We start from the raw sequence: 16,487 nt of genomic DNA on the forward strand, positions 1-16,487 counted from the left end.
ACTGAGGCAAAACCTACGAGCTTGGTATCGTAGATATCATAACTTCAAATTCTTGTTTAAAAAACGTCTCAATCAAATAAGGCAATTTATGAACCACTACATATGTTATGATGTTTCAGATGATCCTTTTGTCGTTACTCTTTGTGGGTTTGATATTCGCCCATGTCTCAGGTACAGTTTTTGCTTCTTTCCAGTAGTATATAGGACTATGTGTGATCAATCCTTTCACTATATACACGTTTGAAATTAAAACATGCAAAATCAATATTAAAAAAACGACAAAAATCCCGTATTATTGTACTTCCCATGTTCAATTCTCTAACCGGACTATTTTTGGGACGTCATCATCGAGTACCTTGTAAACGACAAACTCTATAAGGCTGTAGCTAAACACAATACTCACTTTAAATGCAAACTTTAAATTACACACATATCAACGTCATCTTTTGTCTCCAAAATAAATTAATATAGATAAACATGCGTTTAATCAGAAATTGGCGAATTTAAGTGCTGACGAAATATTCTCGTTTAATGTAAATGGCGAAATTTCGTGCTGAAGAAATAAATAATTTTACAGTATACATGTGTTAAATACTTAGGTTTCCTTGTGGAGCCGGACTACGCCAGCGGATGGATACCCATGCGTGTGAGCACTACGGACTCCTTGAGCACGAAGAAGTTCTTGCACGGACTTGGCGAGGTGCCGCTTCTTGTCGACGTTCAGGTCAAGGCCATCGATGGGCCAAACAAGGGGTACATCTTCCAGGCGTCAGGTAAACGGGCAAAACAATGGATACATCTTCCAGGCGCCAGGTAAACGGGCCAAACAATGGATACATCGTCCAGGCGCCAGGTAAACGGGCAAAACAATGAATACATATTCCAGGCGTTAGGTAAACGGGCCAAACAATGGATACATCTTCCATGCGTCAGGTCAACGAGCAAAACAATGGATACATCTTCCAGGCGTCAGGTAAATGGGCAAAACAATGGATACATCTTCCATGTGTCAGGCAAACGGGCAAAACAATGGATACATCTTCCAGGCGTCAGGTAAATGGGCAAAACAATGGATACATCTTCCATGCGTCAGGCAAACGGGCCAAACAATGGATACATCTTCAAGGCGTCAGGGAAACGGGCAAAACAATGGATACATCTTCCATGCGTCAATTAAACGGGTCAAGCAATGGATACATCTTCCAAGCTTCAGGCAAGCAGGCCAAACAAAGGATACATATTCCATGCGTCAGGTAAGCGGGCCAAACAAAGGATACATATTCCAAGCGTAAGGTAAACGGGCAAAACAAGGGGTACCTATTTCAGGCGTCTTGTAAGCAGGCCAAACAAGGAATACATCTTCAATGCTTCAGTTAAGCGGGCCAAGCAAGGTATACAGCTTCCAGCGTCAGGTAAGCGGACCAGACAATGGATACATATTCTAAGCGTAAGGTAAGCGGGCAAAACAATGGATACCTATTCCATGCGTCCTTGTCGACGTTCTGGTAATTAGCCACTTTCGGGTTGAACAAAAACTATGGAAAGGATTAGACACTCAGGAATTGGCTTTATTTAGGAAAACCGCTCTTAACTGCGGTTACAAAGCTGACATATTTAAAACCCTTTCAAAATCACATACAGTATCGACCGTTATTATCTGAATGAAACTATCCTTGGTTGTTAGAATGAATCAACGTTTTTTTTCACCCATGGATAATTTATTTACCTGTGGATACGTTTTTTTACCACTGGATAACTTTGTTTAATCTTGTTACGGATATCCGGATAACCGGATAAAACGGAGTGCCGTACGTGGTTTAGGCAATCTTATATGGGCCATATATATAGGATACATCTCTCAGGCGTCAGATACCCGGTCGCTGTCTAAAATTGTCAGTTGAGCATGCCACTTAGCGCTTACTGTTAATATAAAAAATACGAGGCTACTTGATCTGAGAAGCTAGCCCACTGTTATCATTATAAGTATATGATAACTGTTTTGAGTGTTTTTCTGTAGATATATATTAACAGTTTTGACTGTTTCGGCGTAAGTGTATGCCTGGTAGCACGTACATTTCAAGTTAACGTAAACAGACGAGATCTTTATGTTTAGATTATGTGTGGTTTATATTCCTTTGATTGTGGCGTCTTCACTTTTCGCTCCAACAGTTCTTGCACTCTGGATCAGCAGACGATGTATTGCTTAAATCTGCCTATCTTACGGAGGAGTCCGGAGATAGCCGATGTATCACGATTGCAGTCTTGCCGCAGCGCTTTGATTGTTTTTCAAGGTCATCAGATACGTGACGACGACGAAGACGAGGACTATGGAGGCGTGGTGTACATCTATAACGCAACAAACGTCATCGTGGCCACGCCCAAGAAGGCTAACGACCGCCTAGGAAACTCCATCTACACAGGTACGTGCACATGACGTCACAGGACGGAAAAATGGAAAGTAAGTCTCAAGTTATTGAAATATTTTGCAAAAATCTTTAGTGCGTAAAAACAGTTTTTCTTGCAGTTTGAGCTGATATCTTAAGAATTAAGAATACATTATTGAATACGCCTGAAATCGGTGCCAACATTTTAAGTTGCGTGCAGCATAACTGTATACATTAATTCTTTACACATCGAATTTTTGGTCAAGAATGTATGCTTATAAAATTAATTAATTCCGATGTTTTAACATAGGTATAAGCCGCATAAAAAACCCTGTCTTTTATGCACTAGTTGAAATTCTTCCAAAAATATGTTTTAAAAAGTTATTTGAAAAAATTACCACTTAACCGGTGTATTTACATCCATTAACACCCATTTGTGCAATCTCCATGCAGAGTTGTCGTGAACATTTCCCATGCTCTAAAATATCCATTATGTGCATCTTATGACGCTTTAAAAACCTGAAAATTATCAAGCGTTGCAACGCGAAACGATTGAATAATTTGGAAGTTCTGTTGTTGTCGTTATATTTTGTGAAACTACGAGGATTGCTTATATAAAGAAAAAATAAATCTCTGCCATGTATGAGCACGGATGGCCTAGTGGTCAAAGCCGAAGACTTTTAACCCAGGACTCCAGGGATCAGTGGTTCGAGCCCAGTTGAGGGATACTTTTTTCGTTTTGTAATTGTATTCTTGTTTTTTTTACTGGAGATTTTTAGGTCCAAATTTTAAATTTATCAATATAAAGCATTTAATGATAAACTTCAATACATGCCAATATCTGTGAAAAGACCCCTTTAAAATATAAATACAATACAAACACGATAAACGACTTATTAGTTCTACCCGTAATATAAATAAGATACACTAAGGAGTTGTCTGAACGTTGACTTAAGGCGTGTCACCCTATTGGGTGGGACCGAACTCGCAAACAAGCGGTTCCGTGGAGGTTCGGGTGCGCTGCTGGAAGGCCTCGTCACTTCCGATTCCGGAATACTCCCTGACAAATAGAAACATTACTGCCGCAACTGGGTCTGGTGAGTTAAGTTGGGTGGGGTTGTTAATTTGTTAAATATAAAGCGTTCTTGTTATTGTGCATTAACTGTTCTTGACTGGTTTTATATAGAAATGCATATTGATTATCATAGCTTCGTAACTCTCGCTGGTCTTCTTTTGATCAAAGAACGCTCTTATCGATGCAAAACTATATCGATGTAAACGGAAGTTCGGGCGAAGTGTTCATAGTTTTATTATTGTTCTCATAAAAAAACATTGCCATATTATGTTAGATTCTCTTTTCACATCATTGTTGTTTATCAGTCAATAAACAACTTTTTTATAAACAGTTCTTGATCGTTGTGGCTTATGTGCTCTTTGTAGCGGAAGTCCTCCTAAGGCAAGCGATCAATAAGCAAAAAGCTGACAGGCCGTTTCAAATTGTCAAAATAAGTCAGGTTAGCGAAATAAGGGCCATAGGTGATCTGCATATTTTCTTATTTCCAGCGTCCGACTCCTACGTGAAAGTGAATCACGGGCTGGGCGGGTATCCTAGTCTCGTGGTCTCTCGCGTGAACGTGCGATGGGAAAAGGAGAACTGCACGGTGTACGCTGACTCCGTTGGTAGGAACTCGTGCATGGCCTCGTAAAAACTCTTAAGCAACTCAAGCTTAACTTAACCCATTTATGACTAGTGGACTCTCCCATCCTTCTAAATTGGATCAATTTATTTCCAAAATTAGGGATGTGTAGTATATTTATTTCTATATTTAGAATATTTCTTACAGAAATTCTTTTAAGCAAACAGCGCAGACCCTGATGAGACGCCGCATCATGCGGCGTCTCATCTGGGTTTTCGTTGTTTGCCAAGGCCTTTTTTCTATACGCTAGGCATAAATGGATTAACTTAAGCTAACACGGTTCAGGATGTATGTTGTTTTGATGCAATTGCTGACGACACACGATGACGGATGCCTGACGGCTACCAACCACATTAGCTCATAATCAATATTTCATGCACCGCTTCAAATAAATCTTCGATTTGTTAAATCTTAATTTGCTAGATCAATGCATTTTCACAATCAATGGAAATGGGAAACAATTTACATAATTTTAGTTCACGAAATCGATCATGAAATGCATTGCCGCCCCTCTACGGCGATGACAAAACGCGTTTTCCCACATGAAATAAACAGCTATCCTATTTACAAATTAGCAATTCACAATTGTACCACGTGACTGGTGACACTTAACTGATGACACGTTACTGATGACGTCATGCCGTTGTAGGTGCCTCTGGTATGGTGTACGCTGGGAATGGATATTATCAGACGAATGGTTACGTTGTGGTTGGCTACGACGCCTTCAACATCCAGGTGTGGACCCCATCTGACGCGGCCGGAAGTAAGGGCTCGGTATCTGGTATCGAAATAATACTTATCGCCCATTAAAAGCCAGATATGCTTATCGGCATTCCTATGGGGAGCGACCTTATGGAATCAAATCGTTGTATTTCTTCGGTCGTCTTATATCTACTACCTTTCCAGTAGAATCAATAACTTATTTATTTTCCTAAGTTTTTTTCGTGAATCAAATGGCTTGGTGATACTGAACAAAGTAATAAATCCCTGTACCCCGATCTATTGTATATGCCCGATTCCCGCCTTCCGGGTTCGTACAAGCAAACAATTTACTTGTGTTTTTTGCTTAAATGATCATCGGTTTCGTACCATCGAAAATACATGCGGTAAATGTCGTCACTCTCGTTCACTGGGCGCTTGTAGGACTGCTTGGACTCGGAGACGGCCTGGGGATCATCTTGGAGGCAAAAAGTGGTTCCCTGGAGTTGTACGCGTGGAGCCAGAGCCGTCTGCCGGCCACTTCCGGCGCTACCAAGGAGCTCAACGCGTCCCAGGCCGGAGCCGACAAGGAGTTGAGCTTCACGGCGGCGGGATCGGAGGATCAGATGTTCACCAGGGCGTTAGTAAGACTGCCTGCCACCAGTCTAAAACAGATTTATTATAGCTAAACAGGGCGCAGTTTGAACCTGTTTTGTGTGAAGTGCATTGTTTATTTTTAGTGATATTTATACTTAGTAAGTATTTATCGAAAAGTATTTCTCAGGGGATTGCTCAGACTTCACAGATGGTTGATTCAAGTTCGTTTACCATATACACCGCATGCGAATCACGTAACCCATTTATGCCTAGTGGACTCTCCCATCATTCTAAATTGGATCAATTTATTTCCATAATTAGGGATGTCTAGTATATTTATTTCTATATTTAGAATATTTCTGACAGAAATTCCTTTAATTAAACAGCGCAGACCCTGATGAGACGCCGCATCATGCGGCGTCTCATCTGGGTCTACGCTGTTGGCCAATTCCTTTTTCCTAGACGCTGGGCAGAAATGGGTTAAACTAGGTGATCCGCGGAATATAATGTTTACTGGAGCCTGCATTTAAGGCATAAATACGGCATCTGTACATTATCACGAATCCCCACATTATCATATTGCTAACAATGATACTTTTAACCCATTTATGCCTAGCGTTTAAAAGAAAAGGCATTGGCAAACAGCGTAGATCCAGATGAGACGACGCATGATGCGGCGTCTCATCAGAGTCTGCGCTGTTTGCTTAAAGGAATTTCTGTAAGAAATATTCTAAATATAGAAATAAATATACTACACATCTCTTATTTTGGAAATAAATTGATCCAATTTAGAAGGATGGGAGAGTCCACTAGGCATAAATGGGTTAATAAACCATCTTTTTAGATTCAGTCCGACAGCGCCCCCAACGTCGGCTACCGTTTTCCAGGCAATGGGTACCTCGCATATGAAACCACAAACTACTCGCAGCCTTGCACGTACGGCGGGCTGGTGTACGCGTACACAAACGAGAGCGCGCGAGTTTGGCAGCCGGCGTACGCCACGGGGGCGCTGATCTGCCTCGCCAGCTGCTTGGGCAATGGGACGAACAGTCAAGCGTCCAACGAAGGGACGGTGGTATTGCAGTCGTGGGAATTAGGTATAAAATACTCCCAAATACCGATGTATTTAGCCAACTAATTAATTCAACCGCCATTCATTCAATTAAAACATTCAAGCAGCAATCACCAGTCATCCGTAAATATATATATCTATCCGACCACCAGTTATATAATTCACCCAAACATCAATACATTCATTCATCGGTGTGACGTCTGTGCACATATCTATCCACCTATTGATCTATAACAATATGTTGATCTAGACACAATATAATATAAAGAAGTGAAACTCCAGCTGCAGTCTTGCATTCTCATTATATAAGTACTGTACCTTGAAATAATAAAAATGACAATACCGCTTCCAGCCTCTGAAGGCTGAAAATATAAGAACATCGCAGATCTATCCATCTATATCTATCCATTCGTACCTCTATCCATCTAATCATCTATCCGACTGTCCGTCCGTCTTTTTGTCCACCCACTCAATCAATCCATCAATAAACCAATCATTCACTCTATCAACCAATAACTCAGCTAACCATCCATTTAATCTTTGTTTTCGGCGTAGCTGTATAACCCTTCTGTTCACGTTTCTAAGCGTTCAATAAAATTTGAAAACAATTTCCCGCCAGTAGGTCCGAATGAATGCATGGAATTTTGTATTTGTTAAATATACCAGAACTGTTTGAAATAGATATCGTGCAATCTACACAAAGTTATCCCATTTACATTAAGCGGTAAGTCAATTGACTTTCTATTTTGGTAAGTATAGGGTAAACACAATTGAAAAGTTGAGGAACTAAACTAGCCTAGCTAATGTTCCAATCCTATAAATTTTAGATGCTTGTAACTTATGTTGTAAAACACATTCTTGAATAAATATGTTTAAACCAAAAATTCCAATTCTGCGTGGGCTTTTATGAAAAGGAATACAAGAGTGCGTTTTGAAGCGGTGTTTCACACTAGACGCTCGACATCAATACTTGCTGTGTGCGTCCCTTTATATTTAGCTGATTGTAAGCGCCCGAGCTTTTTTACTTAACGGCTTTGTTATAATATTTAGTAATTACTACCATAATGCCTAATGCGCACTTTTTTGTATCATTTAAGTTTTATTGTTCCCCATCATGATATCCGTTTTGACCAAAATACTTTAGATTGGTTTCAAAATTGACCTTTAGCTATGTACACGTATTAAGTTTTAAACAAGCCGTCGTTCCAGCAGTGAAATCGAAACCACACCTTAAATGAATTGCATTCCATTCCGTAAGGTATCAAGGTCGGTTCAAGGTCAGTATAAGAATCGTCCTATAAACGCTTTCGTGTTAGATAAGTGAACTCGAATTTTATGTTGACCAGAAATATTTAAATTGAACATATTCTGAGATATTAGTATAGCATGTTAATAATATATTCTTAATGTGTTTTCAATAATTCCATTTATTTCATTAGGAATATTCAATCATATATAGTTTTTATTTCATTTCTCATATTGTATGTTTCAATTATGTGTCAATAGTAATAATTATGATAAAAGATATCATAATACGAGACAGCTGTGACTACACCCTGTAATTAATTAGGGTGTAATGTAAACTGCACAGAGAAAGGCATTCACTATCTTTGATCTCATTGATATATCTGATTATCTTTCACAAACATCAACTAAAATCAGCGCCGTATATATTTCTTTACAGATGTATATTTTCAATTTAGATACGGATGAATGCCGGGCAAGCCCTTGTCAACATGGCGTTAGGTGCGTCAATCGTTTTCGTGGATACAGCTGCGAGTGCGAAAGCGGGTACGAGGGCCAAAACTGTGACGTCAGTAAGTGACACTTGCTCTTTAATTAAAAAGTCGCAAACTAATCAATAGCTACACCCATCCCTATACTGCTCTATCAGTTCAAAGATCTATCAATAAACTGTGTCACTTGATAGATCTTGGATCCGTTGTTAATAAACTTATTGCTATCTGTGTTATTTTATGTATACATATTCAGACGTCGATGACTGTGTGAACCACGCATGTCAAAACGGGGCTACATGTTCGGATCTCGTAAATGAATACAACTGTTCGTGCGCACCGGGCTTTGAGGGTGACAAGTGTCAGACAGCCACAGGTATGCAAGATTGATTCAATAATTGAATTAGTTCAGCGAAAGACGACCTATGTCCTGAGTTGGGGTGTATAGTAAATGTTAAATGGATTTTCGGTTGGAAACATATTCCCAAATAAAGAATCTGAATGATGCCGGGCTGGCGGCCATTTTGGACGCCATCTTGAATTTCTCAAAACCCTAAATGAGGCCAGTCCGGCATCATTATGAATCATCGTCAGATACATGTTCCTAACAAAACACACTGTAACATTGTTATACACCACAGGCCCAGATAAATGGTCACATTTCTGCCGGATTAAATAGTTTATTCATTATTAGTATTGTAATCTACTAGTCTGAGCAATCTTATGCGATACCTATGGCCGTATAAGCCTAATGAGATTATTAATAATGAGTTGTTTACAGACCTATTTCAGTTCTAAAAAATAATACATTCAAATAAGATTAAATGAGAATTACTATGATCCGCTCGGTACAACTTTTAAATGGCTAATTTATTTAACGATAGTTGACTCTTTGGTGAATTACTGGTGAATGGCATGCACGCGATTAAAATAATGCATTCAATTCATCCGTTTAGAAGTTTTAACAATAATCTTCTTTCCGCGGATACCGGCATAACACTAACTCTCTGTCGTATATTACAATGCAGCAACATCTCCGCTGACTTCTACAGGAACTACCGCAGTGACACCGACCCACGGAGGGTGGAGCGATTGGCAGGAGTGGCAGCTCTGTTCTGTAACGTGCGGCACGGGTGTGAGACGACGGTACCGTCTCTGTAACAACCCTCCACCTGTAGATGGCAGTTCGCAGTGCGCAGGCGCGTCCTACGAAGAAGCTGCGTGTAACAGCGGGACGACGTGTCCGGGTATTACGGCCATACCTTTTATTTCAATGTTAAACGTCATATGGTATGCATATTTTCGGTATGAATTGGCACGAAAAAAGCAACAACAAACGGCCAATAAAACAAAGCAAATAATATTAATACATCGTAAAAATTATTACGGAGACTTTTTTGTTTTGCATCAATGCATATCAAAAGTTACAATGCGTGCAAGTTTCGTACTTTTCCGCACACGTTTGTATCTACCTATACACATAAATCCGTCAATGGTGATTTCATAAAACACTTTCTGCTCCTAACGGGTGTATGGTAATTCACAAGTTTATTAATGTACCATAGTTCTATTAGAGATCCTATGTGTTACATAATCACACTTTAATTCATATACCATAGTACTATAAATGATCCTATGTGTTAGTATAAGCTATCCTATGGGTAACTATATGTGTTACAGCAGCCCCAGCGGAAGCCACGTGGGGTCCTTGGTCCGCCACCTCGAGCTGCTCTGTCACATGCGGATACGGGACCCAACTGAGGGTGAGGTTGGAATGCAGTTGATAGACGCACCACAATCGATCATCTTTCAAAGTAATCCCCAATGACATGCACTTATAAGTTTCAAACACACATAGGATGCATGAAATGCTCACAAAAAGCATGGGTGTGATAGCTAAATCGCTTTTAAATCAGAAGAGAAAATGTACTCTTTAGAAATAATCACTACTTTTCAAATGGACCACGGAGGGATACAAAATGATTTAGTGTAATGTAACCTTAAACAACTCATGATCTGCATGACATGTTTCAATAAACCAATCTGGATCCGTCACGAATCGTAAACACGTCGTAATCAAGAGCGTATTGAAGCGGCCCAAGTCCCATTAGGGACCTATGTCTGTATAGGTCCCTGGTCACAGGTTAAGAATATCTGGCTTAAGACTCATCAGTGAAAACAACATTTTTAAAGCGGGACTGCACGATTTTCATATGTGATACATTGTAATATATTGATAAAAATGTGTTACAATAACACAAAATATGCAAGAAAAATTAGACATTGAAGACGAATTTCATAAAATGCAGCAAAGACAAATTAGCGCCCCGAGCCGAGTGTGACGAAGATATTTCGTACATATTTTCGTACAATAACCGAAGTATTCGTCTTTTTATTAGGATCGGAGTTCGTGTGTCGTATGAATAGATATCGTTGCAGGAAATTAAAATGATCCGTAAAACTCTATTACAGTCTAATTGGCCGGGTACGTTGTCGTAATTGTCTAGTATTTTAGTAATTTAGTAATTTCTGTAACCGGTGTACATTTAAGTATTCTTGAGTGTACCGGTAACATTAACCCATTTATGCCTAGCGTCAAGAAAAAAGGCCTTGGCAAACAGCGTAGATCCAGATGAGACGACGCATGATGCGGCGTCTAATCAGGGTCTGCGCTGTTTGCTTAAAGGAATTTCTGTAAGAAATATTCTAAATATAGAAATTAATATACAAGACATCCCTAATTTTGGAAACAAATTGATCGAATTTAGAAGGATGGGAGAGTCCATTAGGCATAAATGGGTTAAAGCAGTACCCGACAGAAATCAAGCCACAACTCGCAATGCATGAGAAAGATTTTTTTATTGACGATAAACGACGAGCATCGGATTAAAAAAAAAGATTTTACCTGATTTCACAACTGATTATGCAACCGAAATAAGAACTAATGTACCGGTATACTGTACAATCGTTATTATTCGCGGGTTGACTGATCCATGAATTTAACACAAACACATCGGAAAAAACCGGAACACATCGGAACACATCGGAAAATGACCGACGCAGACTGCTCTTTTTTTCCGAAATCACAAATAATGTCATACTGACAGATACAAAACATTTTCATGATTTTCGAAACTGAATCCGGCTTTGGCGAAACGGAAGTTGTGCCAAAAGGTATGTAATAGAGCAAACCTTAATGCATTCAGCGAAGTCCCGGATCAGCCATTAGGCAGAGTAGGCAGCTGCCCATGAGCCCCGCGAATTTTAGGGGCCCCGTGAGACCGTCACGAAATAATATTCCTTACTTAGGCCAAAACAAAAACTATGTCCGTTTGGGGTCTCCTTGGAAAAAAAAAACAGGGTCGGTAGGTAGGGATTTTTTTTGTCTTTCGGGTACTAGGATGGAAGGCTACTAAAGCTTATTATAAGAAATACATGTATATATATGCTTTGTTTGCTGTTTGCTTGATATTACATTTTATATGAACGAAAACGAACGAATTTGTTTGTTTGTTTTTTTTTTTTTTTTTTTTTTGCGACCCAAATTTGAGGGTCGGCGCCAATTCGGGAGACACGGTCGGCAGACCCGAATTGGACCTATTTTTGGCCTTACTTAGACCAATTTAATGCTTTGACAAAGCCAATTATTAAAAATCAAAAAATAAAAATGTTCCAATTAAAGGCTTGACAATGTCTTACCAAGTGACAATAATGTATTATTTAATTGTTTTGCTGGTGATTTCGTTTTCAACATGCTTATTAGGGGGCTAAGAGCCTAAGACTGGGGTAGAGTTCAACACAGTGCTCTTTCACTCTGAGGGCCTGGGGACGTGGAACCCAAACGTTTCACTGCTTATGGGCCTCCAGGTTGCTTATCCAGCACTGATTCGGCGGTTGCATCTATACATCGTTTTGGTTCTGAATTTAATTATTTGTTGTATATGGGTTGCATTTAAACGATAATTGCGTTCTTTGTCTAAATAAAGATTAGTGATTGTAATGAAAGAATATAGTGCACGACGTATGTGTATTTATCATACCGCTACAATGATAACTGCTTGATATAACGATGACTACTATACAGTTTTTATAGCAGATCAACAGGATGTTGTTATATCAGTCCATGTTTGGAGGTAGGTCATATTGCACGGAATCAACTATTAAGTGTTCATTTTTAGTACAATAGAATCAGATTCGACCAAATAAACAATTTGATTACAAGATGCAATTAGCCTTGTTCTGAGAAAACTGGGCTTACTGCATGTGCGTAATGTGTCATCACAGATTAGCCTGTGCAGTCCGCACAGGCTAATCAGGGACGACACTTTCCGCCTAAACTTGATTTTCGGTAAGGAGGGACTTCCTTGAAACTTAAAATACCACAAAAGCGGTAAGTGTCGTCCCTGATTAGCCCGTGCGGACTTCTTTACGCACATGCATTAAGTCCAGTTTTCTCAGAACGCGACTCAAATATATTACATCTCGGCAGCCCCGCCATTCATTTTACTCTAAGCCTCGCCTGATATGTTACAAAACTATCAGACAGTAACCTGTTATTCTCTGTGTAGCGCAGCTGTATCGGATGAACAGGGATTTGTCTTAATTTACTGCAAATTTAAAGTATCGAATACCATTAAACTGCAAATATGTAATAGTTCTCCAGTCATACTGTAAAAGAAGTTTATTTGTTACCGCACATGAGTCAACAGGTAGAGAAAAATCCCCTCAATAAGGGAAGTAACCGTTGCGGGGAGTTTCGCACAGAGATTATCAGAGTGATTTCCCATGTTTTGTTTGTCTCGGTATGGTATTGGTGACCGTAACACTTTATTTTGATAAGGTGTTGCGGCTACTGCTGTTACTTCTGCTGTTGCTGCTGATGATGTGGTTGTGGTTACTGTACACTTATTGCTAGTCGTTATGTATACATGTAGAAAAATACAGTAATTAAGTACATATTTCGTAAGTAATGTGTGTTACTTAATTGTTGCATTTGAATTATCTATAAGAATTATACAATTAAGCACCCGAAAAGCCACTTGAGTATAGATTGTCCTCACATTGCGCAGTCTTCAACGCGGGATAACTATTTAATTTAACAGTATAATTTAAACCCGACCTTAATTGTACGGAACCGAGCTAGTGTTAACTTAAATGGGTCTTAGAATTTATGTATTTTCGGGTTTCCGTTATATCCCTATTATGTTTCTCTGAATAAAAACTTCGTGTTGTATTACAGACCAGGGAATGTATTGAGTCATCGGGTTCCACGTGCACCGGTGTCAACGAACAATCCACCCCGTGCGTTATGTCCGCCTGTCCAATAGACATCGCGTATGGAACCAGCTATGTGCACGTACGTGTTACGTTAATTGTTGACTAATCATAGACAAACAAGATGGCGACATCCATGTCGACAAAGCAACTTTTCGCCGTTTGATACCATTATATTACTTTCATTAATTGTTAAAATGCCTTTCACTTTCCACCCATATCGGCAAAAAAGAGAAATGAGTTTATATCGTAATAATATTCGCTACATATCTCGAAATAATTCGATTCGAAATTTCTTAGTGGGGCACAAAATTATAGCTCCCGCTAAGAATATTTTCAGCGAGTAAAGTCGAGATAAAGAGATAATATTAATACGAAATACAAGCTAATCACTTTATAAATAAAATGCAAAAAATAATGATCGTTTACCACCCATTTTCATATACTTAATCCAAATTCAAGATTTAAAAAATATTGACGGGGATATTATTATAAAGTATGACTCTTCTACGTACAGATGATTTGAGTTGAACTTGAAAGGCGTACATGTCTTCAAAGGATTTCATGTACAGCCGGTGTTGTCTTTCAGGACTGCCCTGATAACTATTTCACTTGTGAACGCGGGTCCATCACTTGCATCGAGGAACATTTCGTCTGCGACTGCGAAGGAGATTGCAGCGACGGAAGTGACGAGAACAAGCCCTGGGCCGGATGTGACGCTATGTGTAATAGCGCTACGAGTAGGTGTATAGCTCTGCCTCATTTCTTCAACGGGAAAACGTAATGTGATTTTTTATTAGATTTTCATTTGTTTTTATTAATAGTGTTGACGTATCTTAATTGTGAGTGTGTGCCTATGGTCATTCATATTTAAAGATGACATGTAAACGACGAAAAAAAAACGTATAATTAGTGTGGCGAAAGAAAACAACAGCACTAAAATATTTAATATTTGGTTTGCGATCTATGGGTAATGACCTACCGGTAGGTTCCTGACATGTTCAGGGCGCAGAATCAACGAGGTTTTCAGAGGTTTACACACGGGCTTTACAGAATGTAAACACGCCGTTAAGAACTTTATTTTTTCAAATATCTCAAGTTATTGAAATACGTTTGCAAAAATCTTTAATGTATCAAAGACAGTTGTTCTTGCAGTTTATGCCGATATCTTTAGGCATAAGAATAAATCCTTTTATACGTCTGAAATCGGTGACAAAATTTCAAGTAGCGTGAAGCATAACCGTGCAGTACCCAATGAATTTTTGAACAAGAACACAGAAAATCAAATAAAGTAATTTTGATATATTTCACATTGCAATAAGCAGCATAAAAATCTGTCTTCTATGAACTAGTTGAAAAGCAACACCTGGATGTGTTTACATCCATTAGCGTTTAATTGGGAACCCCACAAAGTCACGTGATCCTGCACTCTGATGTTGTTCATTTCAGATATCCAGTCAGGTGTCGTCTGGTTTACGAGCATAGCTTATCTTCTTATTACATGCGCTGCCCTGGTGGACATAGCCGAAAAATGATTGTGTTGTTTGTTTGCTGTTACCATTTTTGTTTCTAAAATATTGTTTTTCTATGTTTTTACATATTTATAGTTTCAATGCAGCATTAAGAAGTTTTCTGATGCACTTACTCTCCATAATTTGCTATTGCTAATTGAATATGATAAATATTTCTGTTGATATTTACTTGTTGTTTACTTTACTTTTAGCCGTGTAATACACTTGATTTTTCATATCAAGGAGTGATGTATACCAGTTTAATAAAATATAGTGTTTTTTTTTAAACGGCACTTCTTTTTTTGCATGGAGGATGTATACTTGTGTGATTCGACTATGAGTGTGTGTTATACACGAAATTTTGAGAGACCTATTGGTGTTAAGCGGCGAAAGTACATCATGTTCAGAAAAAATACTCAATTCATAATATGAGTTATATGAAGAAAAAGCTTAATTGAAAGTGTCAATACTACACATTTAGGACACAAATGAAACTCAATAAACAATTTCAGCTTCAAAAGTTTGTTAACATATGATTGTATTTTATTTAGGCAAGTGACACAATTTACAAAAAACAACATCAAAACTAAACTTAAAAATGATAAAAACTGGTGTCAACGCATTGAAAGGTCAATGCAAATAAACCGGGGGTTTAACCCGGTTGAATTGAGCGCCGAACTTTACACTCAAGAAAATCTAATATATTAGAACTAACCGAAAATCATCGTCAATATTGTCCAAATTCAGTTCACGTTCGAATATAAGTAAACAATATAATGGTTTCAATCGGTTTCTTTATAACATAATTTGTAACATTATATTGTTCTTCTAATTCTATTTGAAATAGTTGTATTTACCGTTTGTTCAGTTCTACGAATAGTCTATTCTTACCAGTACGGTCAAACGGCAATGTACCTTCTTTGTACGCCCAATCATCAAGTAGAGTTGTCGTTCCATGCTCTCACATACAACCTCTGCCATCACAGGAATATCTACCAGATTTAATAGAATTTTATATTTCGTTTTAGTATTATATTATGAAAAGTAGTTTCATTTCCTTTTATATTTTGAAAGTAGTGTATAATGTAGGTTGATACTCAAATATAAATTACCTAAATTCATAAAAAGTAAAACTAACTCTGCAATTATTGTACCACGTGGCTGAGCTGTCATCACGTGGTTGGCTATGAAGGCCGGTATTTTATACAGCTATGCTGGTTCCAGTCGAATCTATGCGCGGTTGTTTTATGCCAAGCGCAGGAATCTTGAAAAACGTTGTTACAGCTGCCTTCATTGTACACTGTTGTTATGGTATTAATAATATATTTCCGTTGTTCACAATCATATGATTTCTGATATAAATTTCATTTTCATGCATGATTATTTATATAACATTTTACTTGCCTCAATGGTTTCATCGGAACTATAAAAGACTATGACTGTGTGGTAATTACTGAAGTTTTCAATATAGGAAATAGGAGACTTAAAGATCCAATAACACTCAAAATCAAAATCAA

General features: G+C 38.4%; 1 protein-coding gene across 1 annotated transcript; it reads left to right on the plus strand.

Moving 5' to 3' along the window:
• Nucleotides 1-909: 909 nt before the first annotated feature.
• Nucleotides 910-13,541, plus strand: LOC127849054 (uncharacterized). The gene is made up of 13 exons (XM_052381777.1): nt 910-1,253; nt 1,327-1,412; nt 2,292-2,420; nt 3,341-3,495; nt 3,734-4,064; nt 4,731-4,844; nt 5,225-5,424; nt 6,222-6,474; nt 8,153-8,266; nt 8,442-8,561; nt 9,214-9,432; nt 9,866-9,999; nt 13,425-13,541. Exons 1-12 carry the CDS (start codon nt 910-912, stop codon nt 9,967-9,969), a joined length of 2,169 nt encoding a protein of 722 aa, XP_052237737.1. The 3' UTR covers nt 9,970-9,999; nt 13,425-13,541.
• The last annotated feature ends 2,946 nt before the right edge of the window (nt 13,542-16,487 follow it).

This window comes from Dreissena polymorpha, chromosome 10 (assembly GCF_020536995.1).
Source record: "Dreissena polymorpha isolate Duluth1 chromosome 10, UMN_Dpol_1.0, whole genome shotgun sequence".
Taxonomy (NCBI): domain Eukaryota; kingdom Metazoa; phylum Mollusca; class Bivalvia; order Myida; family Dreissenidae; genus Dreissena; species Dreissena polymorpha.

What these genes read in the sequence shown, in the direction of transcription:
- LOC127849054 (XM_052381777.1), top strand. Translation starts at nt 910, where the DNA reads ATGGATACATCTTCCATGCGTCAGGTCAACGAGCAAAACAATGGATAC. An exon ending in ATACATATTCCATGCGTCAG is followed by an intron (nt 1,254 to 1,326) that starts GTAAGCGGGCCA and finishes TACCTATTTCAG; the next exon opens with GCGTCTTGTAAGCAGGCCAA. An exon ending in ATTGCAGTCGTGGGAATTAG is followed by an intron (nt 6,475 to 8,152) that starts GTATAAAATACT and finishes TTTTCAATTTAG; the next exon opens with ATACGGATGAATGCCGGGCA.